The sequence below is a fragment of the Panicum virgatum genome, chromosome 5K (assembly GCF_016808335.1).
Source record: "Panicum virgatum strain AP13 chromosome 5K, P.virgatum_v5, whole genome shotgun sequence".
In the NCBI taxonomy this organism is placed as follows: domain Eukaryota; kingdom Viridiplantae; phylum Streptophyta; class Magnoliopsida; order Poales; family Poaceae; genus Panicum; species Panicum virgatum.
Window position 1 is genome coordinate 40,341,014 of NC_053140.1, and position 22,513 is coordinate 40,363,526.

Below are 22,513 nucleotides of genomic sequence, written 5' to 3' on the forward strand. Positions count from 1 at the left end.
CTGAAGCTCTTCTGGCTGAGTGATTACTTTGACCCCTGTTGTGTGGATTGATGGAGCTAGGATGTTCCTTTTGTTATGTCTGTACTGCTAGCTTTTCTTCTTGGGTCGCTGGCCCTTAAACTCTGCTGGGCGGTTGGTTCCGACTTGCTCATTGCTTTGATGTAATCAACACTATCTACGGGAGCCCCTGTGGGTCTCTTAAACTCTAAAAAAAATTCCCCTTTGTGGTTTTTCAGTTCTTGATTGGGAGAAATTGGTGGCGGTGGTGCAGGGATCCTTTGGGCGTGCGCGCGGCTTGCAAGCAAGAAGCAGGCGTTTTTCCTTGGGGCGCTTGGCAAGGACGCAAGGTGCAGCAGCCAGCAATCATCAGCAGCAGCCGACCAGCGCATGCAGAGGAGCAGTACGCGCGGCCAGCAGGCAGCACGGCGCCGCAGTGCGAGGAAGCGCCAAGGCAGCAGGGTCAAGCCAGCAGCGCGTGGCGCTAGCTGCTGCAGGGCGGCGCAGGCGCTCAAGGCAAGCCTCCAGCGGCACGCAGCGGCAAGGGGCACGTTGCACTCGCCAGCAGCGAGCACCGGCGGCCGGTGCGCACGGCTTGAGCAGACAGCGCAGGAGGAGGCGGCGGCGGCGTCAGGCAGGGCGTCGGGCTCACGCAGCGCTCGCCCAGCGCCAGGTGGGCCGTTGAGAGCTCGCACGGGCCAGCAAGCAGTGACAGGCGGTCCACACGGCATGTGCGGAAGTTTTTTCATTTTTATATTTTTTAAAAATTAAAATTTCAAAAATATATGTCCATTTTTAAATATTTCAAAAATATACCCCGGTCGCCCTCCCATAGGGCGACAAGCCCAAAGTGTAATTTTTTTTTCTTCCAATTTGCAACGAAGTCCCTGGAGAAAAAAAGGGGGACCTGTCGCCCCCGCAACGGGCGACAGGGTCCTGTCGCCCACCCCTCGGGCGACAGGCCCCTGTCGCCCGTTGGGGGGGCGACAGCCCCCCCCCTTTTTTTTCGACAGGCCCCCCTTTTTTTCCAGGGACTTTTATTTTTCCAGGGACCTATTTTGAGCTATTCGAGCGTGTATTCGTCATCATCGTCGGCAAGATCTCGGCCGCTAACTCCTACCGCACGTAACTTGTCCTTCATTAAATCACGGGAAAAAATCGCAAGAACTTCCCTTATTTCACGAGCATTATGGAACCCACAAACATAATAAGTTCACATCAATAATATCTATAGAAACAAATGACAAGTAACCTACCACAATCATAAACATCGGATACAAATAAGCGGTCCACAGCTATCTCATTACAAATAAACATCATATACATCTAACCACCCCTAGGGCGTCGGACCCTCTTAGCCCTCTGCTGGGCACGGACATGTCCCTCGGAGTAGGTGAGAACATCCGGAGACCTCACCTGTTGCTTAGGACGCGCAAGGGGCTGCGGTGTCTGCTGCTGAGAGATCCCAAGTGGTGCTCCTCCTAGCTGTGAATACCCCAAGACATCGGGGTCACCTTGCGCGGCAGGCTCTTCTGGACTCAAGCTGTCGAAGTCGTCTAAGGTGAATGTCTCGTTATCTGGTCGAAAGGAGGAAGAAGAAGGTCCGGCGCCCGCATCGGGGTAGAATCCTACGCAAAAAATGTGGATGTTAGCGTACGCTCGTATATTTCGTAATGACATGTAGAAACCGAAATACGAAACATAAATTAACCTGTGTACGCCGGTATCTGTGGCCCCGGTACCATCCCTGGATACGGTCCGCCAACTGGTGCTGTCCCTGTAAACATTCCAGTATGGCCGAACGCAGTAGCTGGATCGTATCCTGTATGTGATATTAGTAAATATGTAGGAACACTTGATGTAATTTTAAAGAGATATGTACGTTACCTGCACTTGGGAAGAACTGCGACGTCGGCCCATGCATGGTCGACGGACACGGGAACGACGACGAGGCCTGAGACGACCCGTGGCTGTCTTCGTACTGCACACGGCTTCCGAAGTTGTGCGCTACCTGACGCAACTGATCACGCTGCCTTGACCATGCCTCTGTCTGCTCAAACTGGGTCATTGGGGATCCGGCACGTACCCTCGTCAGGTAAGTCGAGCAGTCCGTCTCCATCATGTTGCAAAGGCGAAGCTGCATCAATTCAGTAAAGTTACAAACACATTAATTATCTTATGAATATGATTATATATATATATATGCAAATATGATCAAGAGACTCACCGCGCCAGCTAGTGCCTCCACGTGGTGCCGGCCATAGCCATCCTGAGGCCTCGCCTGGTGTGGCTGCGGGTGAGTGTCAACAAAAACCAGACGAGCCCGAGTCCGGGGTAAGTACCAGGTGAGGTAAGCCCTAAAGGAGCTGTCTGTGTGTGGTCCTGTTGGATGGACCAAGAGCTCGTCTGCCTGTTCCCATTGGTCCACCCACGGCTGGATCTTGGTGAGCCAATCATCAGAGCACGGCAAGCCACTCCTTGACAACCTACAAAGTGGATTACGAAGAATCGTTAGATTCGACACGAATGTATGAGCCAAGTTCATTCATAATTACCTGTGGTCCTGGCGACTGATACGCTCCAACGCGGTGGGCACCGGAAACTCCTGGCGCTGCCCAAACTGTCTCCTGACTCTCCAGGGGCAATATGCCTCAACCGCGATGTCATAAACCAGGACGGCGGAAGTAAGCCACAGGCTCGCATTCGCGGAGCAGTGCGAAGACAGGCCTGCTGGTGCACGTCTAGCCACAGCCTCTGGGCTGTAAGGCTCCCAGATAACGTCCTTGGGCGTCAGCATGTCGAGCTCCGAAACAAACTCAGGATATGCGCGTCTAACCCGCGCATGTGCCCAGGACCTCTGCATTCCGAATAAGTAAAATTAAAATTGCGCTAATACATCATGTAACAATGAATAACAAAATTAGATTTGATACGAACGTACCTGACGCCAGATCCAGATAGTTCCCATAGTGGGCCTCTCGTCCTCCTCGTCGTCGTACATGCCTCCGTGGTAAGGCTCGTGGCTGACAAAGGGCCGACCAACGGCTAGCCTCTCGTACGACCAAAGCTGTAGCAGTAGTGGGCACCCTGACAGGATAGCGTTCCCATATGTCTTCATGCAGCCGTCACAGAGTCCACGGTAAGTGGCTGCAAGTACCCGCCTCACCCCAGCTATAGGGCGGTACGTCCTCGTCCCCATCCGCAATCTCCCGTGCATACGGAAGGAGAATCCTATCGACCGAGTTGCCATGAGTGTTGTTGAACATGATGTAACCAAACAACCAAAGTAGGTACGCCTCCAGCGATCTGGTCACACTGTACTCGTCGGCATCCGCAGCCAAAAGGGCAGGCTGCATAAACAATTAAGATTAATGGTTTCAACTATCAATGGAACATGTGAATTGTAACAATTAAATTTATATATGCAATGAATACGTACTGTAAACTGTAGGAACCAGGTCTTCGAAGGACCTGATGCTCGCGGGTGCGGGTTGATCGGACCTGCTTCGTCCACGCGGCCAACCAGGGCAAAACGGGCCTCCAGCTCATCCTTCCATGAGGCCGCCACCACACGCGGACCTACAGCCTCCCCGACAATAGGGAGGCCGAGGAGGTAGGCCACGACCTGCAGCATAGGAGTCATCTCCCCACACGGGAGGTGGAACGTGTGTGTCTCCGGCCTCCATCTGTCAACGAGCGCCGTCAGGAGGGATCGGTCGAGCTGAATAGGCCCAACCTCGACAAGACGGCTCAGAGTCAGTAGGCCGGCCTCACGTAACCTGCAAAAAAACAAAAAATGTCGAAACAAAAGAATACCGGCGAATACAAAAGTGATAAACAATAATATTTCATTACATACCGGTCACACCAATCGTGGTGTATAGAGATCGCCTCGCCGGGTGGACGAGGACGTAGCACCTCTAGGGCTCGGTGCTCAACAGCTGCAAAGTAAGACCTGTGGCTCGAGTCGATCACTGGGTCTAGCAAGGAGTCCATCTCCATACCTGTATTCAAAAATATATGAGAACACATAGGTAAATATATACTTCATACAAACTGGACACATAAATACAATAATACTTCATTACATACCTGCCATATTTCATTACTACATATTACAAATAATGAAATACAATTGTGGATCATGACACCGAATGCCTTCCACGAGCAATTCTCGCCGATGCTCGTCTGAACGTAGGAGGTGCTCCATCTCTGGGATTTCCGGAAGGACCGACGTCAGCAGCATCGTGAAGTGCATTCTGAGGACACTTCTTGTAGTTGTGACTCAATGATCCACATTGGCTGCAACGCTTTTGTGCCTTGCTTGCTTCCGACTCGTCCATACCATTCCGAATACGATGTGTCTGACTGCGGCCTTTGCCTTTCTTAGTGGCTGGATCAGGAATAAACATCTTATTCTCATTATCCTGAGTGAAAGGCCCCACAATTCTAATCCCGTATACCTCATGTCCCCATGTGGATACAACTGCTTCCTTGCTGAAGTACGGTGAAACAAATAGTCCTGGCTGTAACGCAGACTCTGCACATGCCGCAATGAGATGGGAGCATGGCATATGCAATAACTTAGGCTTCATGCAGGAGCAGAATGCTTTGCCATCAACTGTAATCAAACTCTCTTGTACCACTCTATCTCTACGGATACCACGACCACTTCTATCCTTACATAGAACCTCAAATCTATGCTCCATTGTACCTGTGGATATGACGCGGTGCAGTTTGGCCTTTTCAATCTTCTCTTGCATATATTGTGTCACTCTTTTGCAAAACTGAATTTGGGGGTTGCTGATGTTTATGCTTGCAGCCGTGTAACGCTCTCTGAAATACTTCATGCACCCATACATGATGAACTCAACAATTCCCACAAGTGGAAAGGCACGACAAGAACGCATAACCATATTGAAACACTCTGCATGGTTCGTTGTCTGAATACCATACCGTATTCCGTTGGTATCATAAAGGAATGACCATTTCTCCTTAGGTGCACCTCGAATCCAGTGTGAAAATGGCTTCTCAATTGAATCCCTAGCCTCTGCAGCCTGACTCGTGCCTGCTCCTGATGCCCTTACCTTCACTAGCTCTGCAGTCAACTGATCAAGCATCTGCCATAATGCATTGAATTTTCTCTGTTGATTTTGGGTGCACAATCTCTTAAACAGGTTCTTAAGATCCTTGTTCTTAAAGTGTTCATAGAAGTTTGCACCCATATGCCTAATGCACCACCTGTTTTGGACATCAGGCCATAATGGAGGCGTTGTCGCAGTTCCACGTTGCAATTTCAGTATTGATTGCAGGATACCTGCATGCCTATCACTAATAAGGCACACATCTGGACGTGCAGCAACAACATGATTCTTCACTCGTTCAAGGAACCAATACCAACTGTCTATGTTCTCATTCTCAACAAATGCAAATGCGAGCGGAACAATTTGGTTGTTGCAATCTACACCGATTGCGGTGAGTATTTGACCTTTATACATTCCAGTCAAAAATGTGCCATCAATGCAGATCACCGGAAGACAAAACTGAAATGCTCTAACAGAAGCACCTATGCAAAAGAAGGCTCGTTGCATAATTCTTTGTCCCCTAGTCACGGCTGGTAAAAGGTATGTGTCATAAAAGCTTCCATGATTTCTAGCAGCAACCTGGGATAACATACGAGATAGGTTATCATATGATGCCTCGTATGTGCCGAACCGCATCTCGAACACCCTTTGTTTAGCCCGCCATGCCTTCAAATAACTGATGGTGTACTGGTAAGTCTGCTCAATGTGTCGAACAATCATTTTTGGCTCATAATTTAGGTTGTCCATAATAAACCCATACATTTGCTTTGCAACAAAGTCGCATGATATATTGCGATGCGAGGGAAGAACTTCTGACAGCAAACAAGTGTGCTCTGTGACAATGGAACATTTCCAGTTTGACTTCCATTTTCCCTTGAATGCATGTACTCGCCATGGACATCCAGCATTCACACACTTCACCTCATATTCTTTACTGCCAGACTTTACGACTCTGAATTCTCGTTTCAATGAGATTGCCCATAGTCTCACAGCATCTTTTACGGCTTCAATGTTTGGATATGTTGCACCTTACACTACCTCATTCCCTCTGTACTCCCACTCCTGATTTCGTACATCTTCTGCGACATGACTGCCAAAACCATGCTCTTTCCACTTTTTTGGCAATGAGTACTGCTCGTCATCAGATGAGTCCTCATATTCTTCCATCTCTATTGCGGTTTGGTCTTCTGCCTCCATCTCGTCCAGAATGCTATGTATCCTCTCTCCCTCATCAGCAAGGCCCTGTGGTCCCATGTTTTGGTTCTCTGTCTCTTCTGACTCATCTTGCTCAACATAATTGGTCTCTCTTCGAATACTCGGAGTTCCTTGATCTGCACAATGTTGGATTTCATTTTGTGTCTTCTCCCGGATTTGAACAAGAATGGCCAGAGGTCACCCACGCTCTAAAGATGCTTGCATGTACTTCTGCCAGTCACCAGTGCTGTGTATCATCATTAATTCCCATAATTCACTTTCTACCTCCCAATTAATAAGAGACTGGACAGTGATCACATGTGTCAACGAATCAACATGGAACCCACGCTGCAGCCACTTACATATGGAACCAAAACTCCTTTCCAGAGGTTTATCTATGCCGCTAGATGTGCGCTTAAAGGCAGAAAGATCTACTCCATTTGGCCCATACATAACATTGTATTCACCATAAAATACTTGAAACTGCATCTTGCTCGACATATCTGTATATCACATAATACTTATCGAGTTATACTCTTTACTTCACTATCTTATTCAATAATCCGTAAAAACTAAGTATGAAATTCAATACAACGTATAAGTATTCATAACTACGTGATGACACTCAAATTCTATACTGCATAAATGGTTCTACTAATTTTCTAAACTAATTTACTACTACATAACTACAAACTAAAGTATCATTGAACTCCTACTTAAATGGTTCTACTATAGCACTAATTAAATCAAATTACTCATATTAAAATACGTAGTACTTAAATATAACAATATTTAAACTAAATGTACTAACCTGCAGATCATAAGTGCTGAATCCGGCAGGGCTTCGCCGCTTTCCTTCTCCTCACTCCTCTCTTTTTTTCTGAATTTTTGGTGGAATTTTCGGGCTCAAATGAGGAGGGAAGGGGAGGGCTTGAGCTTATATAGGGGGTACCCCCGGTCGCCCGCGGGGGGGGGGGGGGGGGGGGGGGGCGACAGGCCCCCTGCCGCGCCCGCGGGCTGGGCCCAGCGGTGGTGGCCCGTGGGCTGGGCGACAGGCCCCTGTCGCCCCCCAACGGGCGACAGGTTTTTTTTATTTCCAGGGACCTTATTGCGAATTTGAAAAAAAAAATCACTTAAGGCCTGTCGTCCTATGGGAGGGCGACCGGGGTATATTTTTGAAATATTTGAAAACGGACATATATTTTTGAAATTTTAATTTTTAAAAAATATAAAAATGAAAAAATTTCATGTGCGGGGCAGCGAAAGGCTTCAGGCAGCAGGCCGGCAAGCCCAACAGGAGCTGCACGAGCCCAAGGAGGCATTAAGCACCAGCACGGCAGCACAGCTTGGTTGCTTGCCCCGTGAGCTATTAATTCCACTCTCTTTTATTTAATTCCTGCTCTAGTGCTTAAGTTAATTAATCAGAGTTTGTTTTGCTAATCGTTGTTAGCTTTTGCTTGCTTAAGAGACTTGGGTTGATGAGTGCTTATTATTAATTGTTGCTTGCCGACTTGCTTATATGCTTTGTTAAATCATTTGCTGTTAGTCTTTGCATGCTTGCTTGTTGTCACTCATACTTGTTAGTTTTTGCATGCTTAACCAAGTAAGCTTTAGTTGGTCTTGCATTTGACTAGCTCTAGTATTTTTGATGAGTTCCATGATCGGCCTTTTCGACAAGCTTTGTTTCCACTTGATTTTGAGCGTTGCTAATCATTGTTGAATCGTTGCATGCCCATTAAAGTAAGCTCTTGTGCGAGCGTGTGTGTGAAAAGCTTTTGCGACACTTGGTAATCGTTGCGTCCGCTTTGAGTTGTGCCTTGCCCCAGTAGATTGCTTTTTGCGTGCTTCCGCTTTGCGTTGAGTTTTGCCGAACCGTTTATAGGGTGAGCACGTCACGAGTTGGCCTGTGTCACTTTGGCGGTTAGAAGAGAGGGACGTGTTGATTTGAACTGGGACATAGGCCTTGTTATCATCAAAGAGAATTTTTAAGGGCTCCTATTCACTTCCTCTTTGGTCGTCCGTTCCGGTCCTTAGTAACAATCTGTTCACTTTTCCTTAGGGATAAAATTATCCAGCGCCATAGCCACGTACTAAGCAAAGCAAATACAAAATAACAGGTCAAGAAAAGCGCATGCCTTTACCCCCTTCAAGAAATAAGGAAGAAAGATCTCTCCCAACTCGATGGCCACCCAGCAACGCCTCATAGGCAAAAGCACCAGGAAACCCATCCGTTTGTGCATCATTGGCCTTTGCAGAAAGACTACAGGTCCACGCCAATGCTTCATTCCCTTTCATAGCTTTCAAGCTTTCGTGAAAAGCACAAGGAACAAATAAATCAAAGCATGAGCGCCGTGATAGCTCGTGGAAACCATCATCACAGTTATCTCCATAATTAACCGAAGGCGAGCACCATCATAATGAGCATCTCCAAAGCAAATGAAGTGAGATAGATTCTTTCTTCACACGATTCGCAAAGCCAAAGAGAGCATCATTTCATACAGTAGTTACAAATTTCAATGCATAGATCTTGTTCCGTACAAACATATTTATAAATCAAACCAAAGTGTGTACATAATTTAACAAGTGCATCAACTCGAGTGCCTGGAAAGGCAGAACAGCAGTAACCTTCAGAGAAGTGCAATGATTTTCGGGGTGTGTCCACAAAAGGAAGCTTGATCACTGCATAGGTGGAGTTCCAAGTCACAATTGGAAAAAGGGTAAGCCAGACAGCATGATGCACCATCCAAAGCTTTGCAGCACGATCGAACCACACCATGAGGGGGGCAGGGCAAGCAAGAACATATCAGAAGTAAGCATCAGAATCCCACAGACAGTCTTTTGAGGCCTGCTGAAAGTAGCAAAAGCAGGATGCCTTCCTTCTCTTCCACACCCAAAAAAAGTGGAATCCAGTAACAATGATGACAATGACCTAGATTAATTCCATATAGATAAGCTGCATCGATGTTGAAGATTTTATTTATATGGAGCTTTACCGCGACCATTATATCACTGGCAACTTCTAAGCATTGAAACCCACCACGCCAAGTTTCTCTGCCTCCACCTTGAGAAACTTCAGGTATCTAACAGCTTCCTCCAGGACATCAGGAGCATCAAGTTGGTCTCCACCAGGGATTATTCCCCTAAGAACTGTGACCACCTTCCTGATCTCCTTGTGAGTAATATTTTCCATGGATCCATTGAAATCTGATCCATTTCCAGAAAAATGCCTCATTTTCTTAAACCTGGGTGGTGAAGATGATTCACAGGGGCTAAGTTCCAAGGGGTCAGGAGAACGCCCGGTACTCATGACATCATCTTCATCACTGTCTTCATCAGATTCAGAGCTCAGCAGTGCATTGATCTCTTCTGTATCCTCCTTGAAAGATGAGGCATGCTGTTCAAGATTGCCATCGTCTTGGTCTGAACTTCTGCAAATCACCTCACCCCGGCACGGGAATGCATTGATGTTTATGGGATTCAGCTTATTCACCAAGGCAGGATGATACACAATGCGCCCTTTGTCATCAGTATGATCAAAGATGATGAAGTTTCTGGGGCATACCTTGGAAGGCTGGAACTCAAAGGCACCAAGTTGGCTTCGGATCTTAGGGCTTGTCATGCCTGAAGGGACTCCTAAGGCTGGTGAAACAGGAACCCTGTAGTTGCATTGACCACCCAAAGGTCCATTTGCCGAACAACCATCAGCTTCATAGCCATAAGCAAAGGAGGGGTTTCCAACGAAAGCTGTTGGATCCCTCTGCATTGGTTGATGGTGTATGTAGGACACGAGTTCACTTGCGTACGTAAATCTACCTGATTTGGTGCAGTGACTACACTGCCCAAAACAATCTAAAACCTAAAGTATTATTGTGGTTTGCAACAACAGAAGATTAATATGCCCTACAACAAGGTAGTCATCATCATGACTGCACTGCTCTGTTGTTGAAACTTTCTATCAAAATAGAAACTAAAGTAGCAGTTTGAAAAAACTAATCCCGGGTCCTGTGTTTAGACTACGTGACGGGCTTAAGCAGTTGACGGAAGTATTCAGCCTGCAATTTAAACAAGCTGTTAGCATAGGAACGAAGCGCACAATGACAAAGTGCAGAAAGATGTGTTAAATAACCAAGAAATACGAATACAAATAATTTTGGTTAAAGAAATAGATTAAACTAATTTAATTTCAGATACATATCAATGAAATATTTGTAAGGGGGATATGTATAGAATATTGATTTATCAATCTATTACATAAAACCCTGATTTTACCTTGAATTACAGAAATGCAACTAAGAAAGTTCTGTGTCCCAGGATAAAATCCTGTTTGATACTGGGTGTTCAATAGAACACATTTCAGAACTTGATACCTTTACTGTTATAGCAGCGCAAAACAAATTAGCATGGGCTTACTACTGAAAAACTATATTTATTTACTTTTGTCTTTGAGAACAGTTGTACTTTATTTGCACATAGGATCATTTGTAACAATAAACAAATAGCTCACCTGGCACACTTCGATCACCTGGTAACAAGCAAAGATCCTAACATTCATTACTATCCTTCCCACTTCCTTCACAACACGGAATCTCTTAAGCTCAACCTTCACATACATTCTCAATCTTTCCACACTGATGTTGTCAAGAACAGAGAACCACTGAAGGAAAATGAGTCTTCTGTAAGTGCAGCCTCCTTACCTGTAATTAACACGATTCAGAGCCGAACAATTCAGAAAACATTACAAATAACTGGATGTTCAGATTGATGAAATATGCAGTGCTCTTAGAAGAAAAGTGGCATACACAATCACACGGAAGAAGACAATAAGGCAGACAGACTTTCGGCTACTTTGGTATGACGAGTGCAAGGGCGTCCAAGGCATACTGTTGGCCAATGCTCAACTTGTGTTATCTTACTTCTTACTGTGAATCTGTTATTAACAATAAGAAGCAGCAACGGTGAGAAAGATATGGAGTTGGCGAGTTGCATATGTATATGATCATAGAACAACAATCCTCAATGGAATACCCCTCAAGTATTAAGTTTGGCTCCCAATTCATTCATGCAGGTAGTAGTAATAATCTGTAATCGTGAATAGAAGAGATCCACAGATTTTTCGAAAGCAGTTTTAATGAGAACAAGGTAATATTCCGTTTCAGATTTTCAAAGATCACAACTCTAGAGAAGGCTATACATGCGGATCATTATCTAACTGTAAACAAAATCAAATGGATAATCACATCGAGTTCAGGATAGAGTAGTAAACAATCATATCCTCAATCGAAGTCCTGCAAGGTTAGCCACTAAGCAGACACCAATCATGGATTGCCCAAACTTCACAGGTCCACGACAAAACAAAATCGATCTAAAACTTACAGAGCTGGAAGGAAAAATAAGATCAAAAGGCAAGTCCTGAGCCAAGTGTTAGAACCAGAGTATTACGAAGGAATCGAGGGCGGGCGATGGCGGCGATCTGCTCGGCCGGTCTAGACGGGGGCGGGGCGATCAAAATCGGATCTTGGAGGCGATCCCGAGGTCGCGGCCTGAGGTTCTTGCGTGGCAGCACCAAGAAAGGGAAGAGACGATTTTTGGGGGGGGGGGGGGGGGGGGGGGGGGTGGACGACGACGAGGGGGATCGGAGGAGAATATAGGCTCGAAAAAGGAGGCTATAAAACACAGAGGCGCCCAGCACTACGAGCGACCAGCGAGAGGCGTGCGTGTTGACTGTGGAGTCACAGTGGAGGAGAGGCTGATTCGGGCTGGAGTCTACTCAGGATAGTGCTCTGCCTGCTTGGCTTCCAGCTGCCTCCATACGACATGGGCCTGGGTATATGAACGGTGGAGGATTACCTTTTCTTTTACCGCTTCTCCTTTTTGTCCAAGTGTAATTGCTTTTGTAACTTTGCCCTGGTTTGCGTGTTTGCGGTTGTGATTTGGTATCTTCGCATGTGAACACTCCCGACGTGAGGTGGAGTAAAGATCTACTCTCTGCCCCAAAATAAATAGGAAAAAGTCTAATTTTCACTCTTAAATTATCGCAAAAGTCTGATTTTCAACCTTCAACTACAAAATCGGACAACATATACCATCCAATTGTCAAAACCGGACAAATTTGGCCCTTGGGGTGGTTTTGAAGGTGGTTTTTATTTTCTTAAAAAAATAAATAAATCTAATTAGATCTAAAAAATAATTCACTTTAAATCAGAAAAATATGAGACTAGTACCAATTTTTTTTCTAAAAATGTACCCTATCTATTATTGCTCCATTTGAGTCTTAGTTATTAAAAATAATAGGCATAACTGTAAGCAACCAAATATTATGAACATAAAAAAATTAGATCTGAATAGCTCACAAGTCATGTGACAATAGATAAGCTACATTTTTAGAAAACTTTTGATACCCATTTCATAATTTTTGACTTAAAATAAATTACTTATAAATTTTTTAGTGTAAAATTAAATATTTTTAATTCTCACAAAATAGAAAACCACCTCAGGGGCTAAATTTGCCCGGTTTTGACAGTTGGATGACCTATGTTGTCCGGTTTCGTAGTTGAAGGTTGAAAATCGGACTTTTGCGATAGTTGAAGAGTGTAAACCGGACTTTTCCCAAATAAATATTATTTGAACATTCAAAATTTGTGTCACAGAAAGTATTGTTTTAGCTTGTAATGAGATCTATCTAATTAAACTAATACCAAGTATCAAGTAAATATTGTATAGGAAAAACGCATAGAGCCAATCAAATTCTTTGTAGGTATTACTTTTCTAACTCCAATGCATATGTATTCCTTGAGGATCCAAAAAAAAACAAATAAATAACATACTGATGAAATAAAAAATGAATTCTTTTCTCATTAACATAAGCACCTGATTAGCACACACTGATGGGATATTTAAATGGGTACACTCCGGGTCTATCCATCTGACGCTCGCAGTCGTTTGACACGACTCGGCGCAAATCTTTTAAAAGTAGCCTATCTGCGCATGCAGCATCGCTCTCTTCCGTCCTAGTGCAAGCAAAGACCTTTTGGTTAATGGGTGATCTGATCGGCGTGCGTGCGTGCTGCTTCCGGGGGGCAGCGTTTCCTTCCGGAGAGTGACATGCTACCTAACTTTACACTCCATTTCCTCTCGCGATCCGGTGTTGACTTGCTCGCGCGCGCTCCTTCGTTCCCCTTGGCCGGCCGGCCCAGGGTCGCCGGCCGCGCGCAGTGCGCCGGCACCATGCGCGGCGCGTCCGTCCTTTTCGTCGATCGGCCGGGCACGGGGTAGAAGAACGGGCCGGGGAAAAAGCTGTGGTGTGACTAGGGTTTTTTATCCCGACCGGAACTGGTTCGGAAACTCCGGTGTAACCGGTTCCGGTACCGCCGGTTGGAAACCGGTCCAAATTTAAAATTCAAATTTAAATTTAAAAAAATAAAATTTTTTTAATTTTTTTAAAAAATACTTCAAGTTGCGACGAATCTAATAGTGTCAAAATTTTTCAAATATTCGGTCATTTAATATACTTTGTGGGCATTTGAAGTTAAACAAAAAAACGTGCATACAAAAATATACAAATACAATGTAAAATATGTTATATATTGTATTAATGTAAAAGTAGTACAAAAAAGTGTTGGAGGGTTCATTTAGGCTAAAACATGTTATACAAACATTCAAATTTTGAACTAAAGTGGGTTTTTCATCGATTTTTTTGTTCAACTCTCCGATTCCCACTCAAACCGGACCGGTTTACCGGCCTAACCGATCGGCTAACTGATGGAAACCGATTGAACTATCTTTTTTATTTAAAATTTGAATTTGATCAATTTTTTTTTGTTACCGGTCAAACCGGTTTGGTTTACCGGAACCGACGGCACCGGTTTCATTCTACCGGTCGGTAAAAAAAATCAAAGGTGTGGCACCATCCGGGTTGCTGTCGGCAGCAGAGGCTGCCGGCGGCCGGAGTAGAAAGCGCACGCCGGCAGGTCAGGTGTCTCTCAGGTCAGTAGCCAGTAGGTGACGCGTGAGAGCGTCCAGAGGCATCGGATCCGTAGATCGCTCGACGACGCTCTGGACGGAGCTGATCGGTAATCTGAGCATGATTAGGCTTTGACTCCTGGGGTGTCTGGCGATTAAAAAATAAAAGCTGCATCCGTTGGCGTGATGATCATGGAGCGAGATGGATGGCCTGCGTTAATTGGTCTGTGTGAATTGTGATCGTATCTGTTTGGTGTTATTCGACACTTGGGTTGATCCAGCAGACAGGCTAAGAAGCGACATCTGAAAGTCTGAAGCAACGAACCGGAACAATCGTCAGGTGCTTGTATGTCTTTTCTTTTGCTGTAAGATTGGTGCTGCGCATGTTCATGCACAGTATGACAGTAAAGCACGTTACTGGAGGGTACGTTTTGATTATCCAGTAATACAGGTACGTTTTATCAAAGTGAATGGTTGGATTTTTCTCAGAGCAAAACGGTATTTGAAGGGATTGTTTTCATCACCTGTTTTGCCTCTGCCGGAGCTCATTGTGTTTTGGGTTCATGGGCCGTTGAGATGATGGAACAGAGTGCAGGCGGATCTCACATCTGGGCCGATGGATGAACGATAGAATTGGTCGAGTTCCTATCTCTTTTCATACAAAAAACCAGCAAGATGGCACACCCAAATGGCAAATGTTAGGAGTCGCTCGGGCTGCTAGCAGTCAAACCATCGCACAAGGCCTAATAACAACTTTTTGTTTCGAAAATTTTTTTTTGTTCCCGAACAAATTTTTTATATTACTACAACAATTTAAAAATTATTTCGAAACAAAATAAATTTGACTATGGGCTAGTTTGTTGGACCAATTTAGACCCAACAACATAAAATTTGTAGTGGGTGATAGGTTTGCTGGGGTCACCCGCGTGACACAGCAGCGCCCCATGCAAATCGCCTTGGGGTCACACACGCGGGTGCATGCGGACCTGTCGCACAAGCGCGCGGCCCGCTTGCTCTTGGGTGGATTGCCGGCTTACGGGTGGGTTTAAGGTCCAGTTTTCTATTTTTTTTCTTCAGGAAGTTCCAATAATTTTTTTTTTCATTTTGTTCCAATGGAACAAATTATTTGAGTGGAATATTTTTTTGTTTTTAAAGGTAAAATTAGATCCAACTGAACAAATTTTAATTTTTGTTCAAATGAAACTTGTTTCCCAACAGAAGCTGCGGGCCGACGGCCTAAGAAAAATCCATGGCCGAGCTCCCCCGCGCTCTTCTACGACGGATATACTCAGGTCACGCGAGTGACCCCAAATATCACCTCGTGCAAATAGGGTACCTAGTTTTTGTACTTTTTAGAATTTGCTTCAAAAATAAATGTATTCAAATTGTTCTATTTAATCTTGATATTGTAACGGTTCTTTCCTAATGGCCCTAATCAGGGTTATCCGGAAGGCTAAATGGCAAACAGTCGGTCACCTACTGTTTAGCTTATTATTCGGGCAAAACGGGTATTTAAACGGACAAAACGGGTGTTTAAACGGTCAAAACAACCAATTAAACGGAAATGGTTTACCACTGTGTAGCGTTTAAACGGTGTGTAAACGGCTAAACAACCGTTTAGATGAACAGTGGCCCCAATCAAGATATCCCAAATGTTTTCTTCTCATCATCATTTTCTATGATGATTTTTAACATGGAATCAGTACAAAATTAGTTTTTGATAATTATTGGTACTAATACGAAGTGTTGCATATTTAATTGAATATAATTCTCTATTTTTGACAGGCCATATACATCTTTGATTGAGAGTTTTATTTAAACTTATATATATTATCCGTTGACTTTTGGAGTAAGGTCTAGGTGAGTGGTTTAATGTTTACTACCAAAGCTAATAATTATAATATAGTACGTTTATAGTTTAAATTGAAACCTTAAAAGAGCATATTTATCCTTTTCAGTTCCTAGCTTATATTCGAGATGATATTTATTTTGGATCACTGGGTCGATCCAAAAAGTTGGTAAAATGAACTAGACTGGCATTCGACGTTAATAATTAGGTGGAAAATGAACTAGAGTGTAAAAAAAAATACAGTTAGAAACCACTTGCATTCTTAGATATATGCCATCAAATCCTCGCTTAAGGACAAATCTATCCCATTCCTTTGCAGACTTGCATTTAAAAATTACATATATTCTGCGGAATCATAGATTAAATATGTTACCGCCACTGACATGATTATTCTGTGGCTTATTCTAGTCCACAAGTTGGCAAATACTAGTTGGCTACCAACTAAACACAATTCAAATAAAAGACCTGTTATGATTGACTATGTTCGGTTGGTTGTGGCTGGTGGCTAATGCTGATTTATTATGAAAAAAATACTGTTGGCTGGTTGTGACTGATGGCTGGTGCTAGTTTAGTATGTGAGAAAAATATTGTTGGCTGCAACTGGTTGCAGCCGAACAGAGTGAAGGTAGCAAAGGACGACACCATATACTGCAGTGCACGTCCAAACAAATTTGTCAAAAGAAAACAATCACGTTCCGAGGTCTTGTTTAGTTCACTTCAAAATTTCAAAACTTTACAAGATTTCAGATCATATTGAATCTTTTAACGCATGCATGAAGTATTAAATGTAGTTAAATAAAATAATTAATTATACAATTTATCTATAATTTAGATGACGAATCTTTTAAGTCTAGTTAATCTATGGCGAAAGTGTGAGTGACACAACACTGGCGTTTGGTACAACAGCTTTGGACCCGCACGCTAGCTGCTCTAGCTCTACCATTGCTGCCGGCTGCCGCAGCTCCACCGCCGCCGGTCGAGCAAGCCAAGGCATGGGTGGCGGCGCGGCGGCTCTGCTCCGCGAGGCCTCGCCGGGGAGCCTGCTCGCAGGCGCGGCGGCCGTGCTCCTCCTGTGGTGGGCGGCGGCCGTGCTTGAGTGGGCCTGGCTGGTAGGGGCGGGCTCAGGATTTGAGAGTTTGGTATTTAAAATTTCAAATAGTGCGAAATTTTTTTGACAGCTCAAATATATACATATTAGTAGGGCATAATTGAGTACCGATATAAATTATTCGTAATTTAAAATTGTTCAACATATAAATAATGTATGTACCACAAATTCACTGAAGAATTAGCAACCACGGCCACAAAATTGAGAAATTTACCTTCTGCAAACTGCAGTGCCGGCGTGCCGCCGAGGCCGCGAGGCGCCGACTATGCGCCCGTGCCGGCGCCGGCGGGCCGCACCCGCACGCCCACTCAGGCCTGCGTAGCTGCGCTGCCGGCCTGCCGCAGTGCCGCGGCGATCGCCTGGCGCCTGCCGCGGGCGGTGGGTCTGCGCTGCGCTGCCGGCCGGTTGCCGCCGCCCCTCAGCCCCTCTTCTTCCTGCTGCGCGCCGCCTGCCCCTCGGCTCTGCCTGCCGCCGCCCGCGCCGCCGAAAAAATGGGGTAGGGTTCCTGGTTTGGTCGCGAGCACAGCACCGGCTGCCTGGTCGTGTGAGGTCCTGAGGTTGAGGGAGCCAGGGAAGGAGAGGTTCCAATGGGCTGTGGATGTGGGCCGTGGGGGGCAAGATTCAGACCCGTTAGTGGGCAGTTTTTGAGCTGCTTGGCCCATTAGAAGAAGGAATGGGGGCCTGAGTGCTGTTTTCTCTTTTTTTTTTCAATACATATACATGTATATGATTATATATACTTGATTTTTTAAAAAATAATTGGTATTCAATGAATATCCTTGAATACCAGGTGGGCCCGCCCCTGCTGGCTGGCCCCCCGGCGCGTGGAGCGGGCCCTCAGGGCGCAGGGCCTGAAGGGCACCCGGTACCGCTTCCTCCGGTGCGACCTCAAGGAGGAGCGCCGGCTGACGGCGGCGGCCCTGGCCAGGCCCGTGCCCATGGACCGGCCCCACGACGTCCTCCCGCACGTCTCCCCTCTCCTCCACCGTGCCGTCCAGGAGCATGGTAAACTGCAATTTCGATCATCCTGCCTGCAGCGACCAAAACATCCTTGTGTTTTCCGGCCTGATGCATCATCCATCCTGAGGCGGAATTGCAGGTAAGCTCTCGTTCACATGGTTCGGGACGACCCCAAGAGTTACAGTCATGGACCCTGAGCTGGTCCGGGAGGTTGCGTCAAACAAAGACGGCCGCCTCGTGAAGACAAAGCTGGCCACTCGCATGATCAAGTTGCTGGTTGGTGGGGGCGCGATCCTTGACGGCGAGAAATGGGCCAAGCATAGGAGGATTATGAACCCAGCCTTCCATGCAGAGAAGCTGAAGGTGTTTTTTTTTAAAAAAAAAAATGTTGCTCGAGTTAATTGATGAACACTTGATCTAGTTGCTTGTGCTAGTTACCTGTTGTTTACTTAGCTGTGATAAACGTTTTCTGATCTTCCATTTGCAAACATCTTGCTGTGCTGCTTAATCGGTTGCTGATTGACTAATTCAGACATTCAGTAGATCACAAAGCATGAGTTAGGTTTATGAGAAAATAAGTGGCATACTCGCTAACACCGATAATAGTTTCATTTTTAACACAAATATCTTCGAAATAAACACTAAAGAAAAGAGGATGGGTCTATTTGTTCGAAGTAGGTTCTTTTGGATTTTTTTTTCTGTACCGTTGACAATTATCTTGGAAATGGATGCAGGGGATGTTGCCGGCGTTCTCTGCAGCGTGCAGTGATCTAATCTGCAGATGGGAGAACTTGCACGCTGATTCTGCTGGATCCATTGAGCTAGACGTTTGGTCTGAGTTCCAAAATTTAGCAGGAGATGTCATTTCAAGAGCTGTTTTCGGTGTTAGCTACCAAGAAGGCAGAAGAATATTCCTACTTCAATCCGAACAGCTTGTTCGTGTTACTCAAGCTTTCGGGACAAGTCACATCCCAGGATTCTCGTACTGTTTCAATCATATAGCTCTTCTACTCCATAATGCTCATCGTTTTCTCCATTTTCTTGGCTCTGCAAAACCGTACCTTCAGGCATTTTTCATCCTAAGATCTTACCTTTACCTTCATCTGTCAGTCTCTTACCGACAGAAAGCAACCGGAGGATGAAGGCTATTAACAGGGAGACCAAGGCGATCCTAAGGGGAATAATAGAGAAGAGACATGAGGCCATGAAGAACGGCGAACCCGCCAAGGATGACTTGCTCGGCATACTGATGGAATCAAACATGAATTACAGCGAGTCTGATGGGAAGTCCGGCAGGGGGATCACCGTGGAAGAAGTGATCGAGGAATGCAAGTTGTTCTACTTCGCGGGAACAGAGACTACCGCCGTCCTGCTGAGTTACACAATGGTAGTCTTAAGCATGCATCCGGAGTGGCTGGATCGAGCCAGGGATGAGGTTCTGCAAGTCTTTGGGCAGAACAAGCCAGATTTCAGCGGTGCCAGTCGTCTAAAAGTTGTGAGTATTAGTGTGACTGACTGAAAAGAAGAAGAAGATAAATTCCAGTGAAAAATTAAACCCGGTTCCGTTTTCTTTCTGATAACAGAACTTTGCTGTTTGATTTTAATTTCTACTCGATAATTAACAGGTGACCATGGTTCTGTACGAGGTGTTACGCCTGTACCCTCCGGCGCTGTTCATTAACCGGCGGATACACAAGAAGACGGAGCTCGGAGGCGTGACGTACCCGGCGGATGTCATGCTCGTGGTTCCCATCATGTTCATCCACCGCGACCCCGCGCTCTGGGGGCACGACGCCGGCGAGTTCAACCCTGGGAGGTTCGCCGACGGCGTGTCCAAGGCGTGCAGCGACCCGGGCGCCTTCATCCCCTTCAGCTGGGGGCCGCGCATCTGCATCGGTCAGAACTTCGCGCTGCTGGAGGCCAAGCTGGCCATCAGCATGGTCCTGCAGTGCTTCGCGTTCGAGCTCTCGCCGGAGTACGCGCACGCGCCCGTCAGCATCCTGTCACTCCATCCGCAGCACAGCGTTCTGGTTAGGCTACGCCGGCTCTGACTGTTAGCGTGTTAATCCTGTGCTTTGTATCTGTTAGTGGTCAATAAGCCGGCCTGTTAGCTAACGGCTGTGCGTGTGTAGAGGAGCTCAGCGCATGACAGCACGCGGAGCACGTCTTCAGGAGTGGTGCGACCTGATCGCCGGACGTGGGATGGCACGTCCAGAGCTGCGGCTTGCCGCACTTGTAGGAGTCAGTTAGAGTCTGTAAATCCCTTGATATTCCTGCAATCAAGATGGAAAACGCTGCCAGTTAGCAGCACCAAAACTTCTCTGTGTTCTTGGTTTTCTATTCGTGAGCTTGTGAGAGCGAGTGAGGGTGAACGCCGGCGACAGGAGCTCGCCGGGTTCTCCAACATTTGGCATCAGAGCCGAGGGAGGTGCCGGAGTCGATCGCGGCGCGCTACCGCCGCTGGAATCGCGATCCGGCGATCCGCTACGCGCTCATGGCGGACGAAGGGCCGACTCACCGAAGAAACCTCGCGGAGGCGGAGGTGACGGAGCCGGCGGCAGCGGGAAGGAGGAAGTCGTGCGCGTCATCCGGGAGGTTGGCGGCGGCTCGGCGAATTGGTCATGAAGGTGAAGATGCAGGCATGCCACCTATGGGAGGCGATCGACCCCGATGGCGTGACGTTCCATGAGGACCGGATGGCGCTCGACGCCATCACGAGCACCGTGCCGGAGGAGATGGTCGCGTCCCTGGCGGCGAAGGAGTCGGTGCTGGAGGCGTAGAACGCAATCAGGGATCGACGCGTCGGCAACGACCAGGTGCAGAAGGCAGAGGCCCAGCGCCTTCGTCGGTAATTCGAGAACATCCGCTTCACCGACGGCGAGTGCATGGATGACTTCACGCTCCGGCTGCAGAACATCGTCGCCGTGCTGGAGACGGTGGGAGAGACGATCCCGCAATGCAGCGTGGTGGAGAAGCTCCTTCGAGTCGTCCCCAAGTCTCTGCGTCAGGTGGCCATCGCGATTCAGGTCACGGCGAACCTCTCCACGCTGACCCAGGAGGACGCCAGCGGACGGCTGCGCGCGGCGCAGGAGTGCGACGCCGAGGACGATAGCCCGCCGTCACCACGCGCCGACGGCAAGCTCTACCTCACGCAGGAGCAGTGGGAGGCGCGCGTGAGGGACTACCAGAGAGGTGAGGGTTCCTCTGCAGGGTCCAAGTCCGGCAATCGCCGGGGACGGCCACGACGCAGCTCATCCGGCGGCGGGTCGAGCGCTGGGTCGGGCTGGATCAATGTCGCCGGTGCGGGAAGACGGGCCACTAGGGTCGGGATTGCCTGTCGAAGCCCAAGAACCAGGTGGCCCATCTGGCCCAGGCGGATGAGGAAGAGGGGACGCTGCTGATGGCGAGGGTGACTTCGATCCAAATTTCCCCCTCGCCTCGCGCGGCGCAAGTCAACGTACCGCTGCCGCTGACGAAGGAGCAGGAGGAGGGAGGTCTGGTGCAGCTGGTGGAGGCCAAGGTCCTCGCGCAGCTGGACGGCGATGGCCCCGCCGCTGACGCCCTCTGGTACCTCAACACGGGCACGACCAATCACATGTCCGGGTCACGCGCCGTCTTCTCCGACCTCGACAGGAACGTCGCCGGAACGGTGCGTTTCGGGGATGAGTCGGTGGTCAAGATCGAGGGGCGCGGGACGGTGCTCTTCTCCTGCAAGAATGGGGAGCACCGACAACTCAACGGCGTCTACTTCATCTCACGCCTCGACACCAACATCATCAGCGTGGGGCAGCTGGACGAGGAAGGCCACGACGTCCACATCAGGCACGGGGTGATGCGGATCCGTGACGAGCAAAGGCGCCTTCTTGCTCGGGTGCGGCGCTCCCCCACGCGCGTGTACACCATCTGCCTCGACATCGCGCGCCCGATTTGTTTGGCAGCACGGCGGACTGACGAAGCGTGGCGCTGGCACTAGCGGTTCAGCTACATCAGCTTCCAAGCATTGCAGAAGCTTTAGAAGGGCGACATGGTTCGGGGGCTGCCACACTTTGATCACGTTGATCAGTTGTGCGACAGCTGCCTGGCCAGGAAGCAGAGGAGGAGCGCGTTCCCGGCGCCGTGCGGTGGACGTCCTCGACCTGGTGCACGGGGACATCTGCGGGCCCATCACGCCGATGACGCTGAGCGGCAACCGCTACTTCTTGCTGCTGGTAAATGACATGAGCCGGTACATGTGGCTCTGTCTTCTCGCAAGCAAGGACCAGGCTCCAGCGGCGATCCGGCGATTCAAGGCGGTGGCGGAGGTGGAGTCCGGGCGCAAGCTGTAAGGATCACCGGGGTGTCCGACCCTAGAGGGGGAGGGGG

At 47.5% G+C, this 22,513-nt stretch overlaps 3 protein-coding genes across 4 annotated transcripts; 2 read left to right on the top strand and 1 right to left on the bottom strand.

The window, feature by feature from the left end:
- Positions 1-8,742: 8,742 nt before the first annotated feature.
- On the bottom strand, positions 8,743-11,888 carry LOC120707487 (transcription factor bHLH144-like). Of its 2 annotated transcripts, none has more exons than XM_039992393.1 (4): positions 11,704-11,888; positions 11,075-11,202; positions 10,780-10,969; positions 8,743-10,327 (listed from the first exon to the last, which is right to left on the bottom strand). In XM_039992393.1, the coding sequence occupies exon 4, from the start codon at positions 10,036-10,038 to the stop codon at positions 9,295-9,297; it is 744 nt and encodes a 247-aa protein (XP_039848327.1). In that variant the 5' UTR covers positions 10,039-10,327; positions 10,780-10,969; positions 11,075-11,202; positions 11,704-11,888; the 3' UTR covers positions 8,743-9,294. The 2 variants fall into 2 exon arrangements, with proteins under 2 accessions (XP_039848327.1, XP_039848326.1); XM_039992392.1 differs by having other exon boundaries at positions 11,715-11,886.
- A 5,115-nt stretch (positions 11,889-17,003) lies between these two features.
- Positions 17,004-20,402, top strand: LOC120710680 (cytochrome P450 72A11-like). The gene is made up of 6 exons (XM_039996285.1): positions 17,004-17,188; positions 17,982-18,196; positions 18,291-18,514; positions 18,886-19,133; positions 19,262-19,646; positions 19,777-20,402. Exons 1-6 carry the CDS (start codon positions 17,076-17,078, stop codon positions 20,200-20,202), a joined length of 1,611 nt encoding a protein of 536 aa, XP_039852219.1. The 5' UTR covers positions 17,004-17,075; the 3' UTR covers positions 20,203-20,402.
- A 634-nt stretch (positions 20,403-21,036) lies between these two features.
- LOC120709931 lies at positions 21,037-22,476 on the top strand. Its single transcript, XM_039995549.1, has 3 exons — positions 21,037-21,324; positions 21,525-22,080; positions 22,226-22,476. The coding sequence occupies exons 1-3, from the start codon at positions 21,037-21,039 to the stop codon at positions 22,474-22,476; spliced, it is 1,095 nt and encodes a 364-aa protein (XP_039851483.1).
- The last annotated feature ends 37 nt before the right edge of the window (positions 22,477-22,513 follow it).

Excerpts from the sequence above, each read along its gene's own strand:
- LOC120707487 (XM_039992393.1), bottom strand. The coding sequence starts at position 10,038 with ATGCAGAGGGATCCAACAGCTTTCGTTGGAAACCCCTCCTTTGCTTAT.
- LOC120710680 (XM_039996285.1), top strand. The coding sequence starts at position 17,076 with ATGGGTGGCGGCGCGGCGGCTCTGCTCCGCGAGGCCTCGCCGGGGAGC. Across the intron at positions 18,197-18,290 it reads CCGTGCCGTCCAGGAGCATG|GTAAGCTCTCGTTCACATGG; the intron begins GTAAACTGCAAT and ends GCGGAATTGCAG. Across the intron at positions 18,515-18,885 it reads TCCATGCAGAGAAGCTGAAG|GGGATGTTGCCGGCGTTCTC; the intron begins GTGTTTTTTTTT and ends AAATGGATGCAG.
- LOC120709931 (XM_039995549.1), top strand. The coding sequence starts at position 21,037 with ATGGATGACTTCACGCTCCGGCTGCAGAACATCGTCGCCGTGCTGGAG. Across the intron at positions 21,325-21,524 it reads AGGAGCAGTGGGAGGCGCGC|GCGGATGAGGAAGAGGGGAC; the intron begins GTGAGGGACTAC and ends CATCTGGCCCAG. Across the intron at positions 22,081-22,225 it reads CGACATCGCGCGCCCGATTT|CTGCCTGGCCAGGAAGCAGA; the intron begins GTTTGGCAGCAC and ends GTTGTGCGACAG.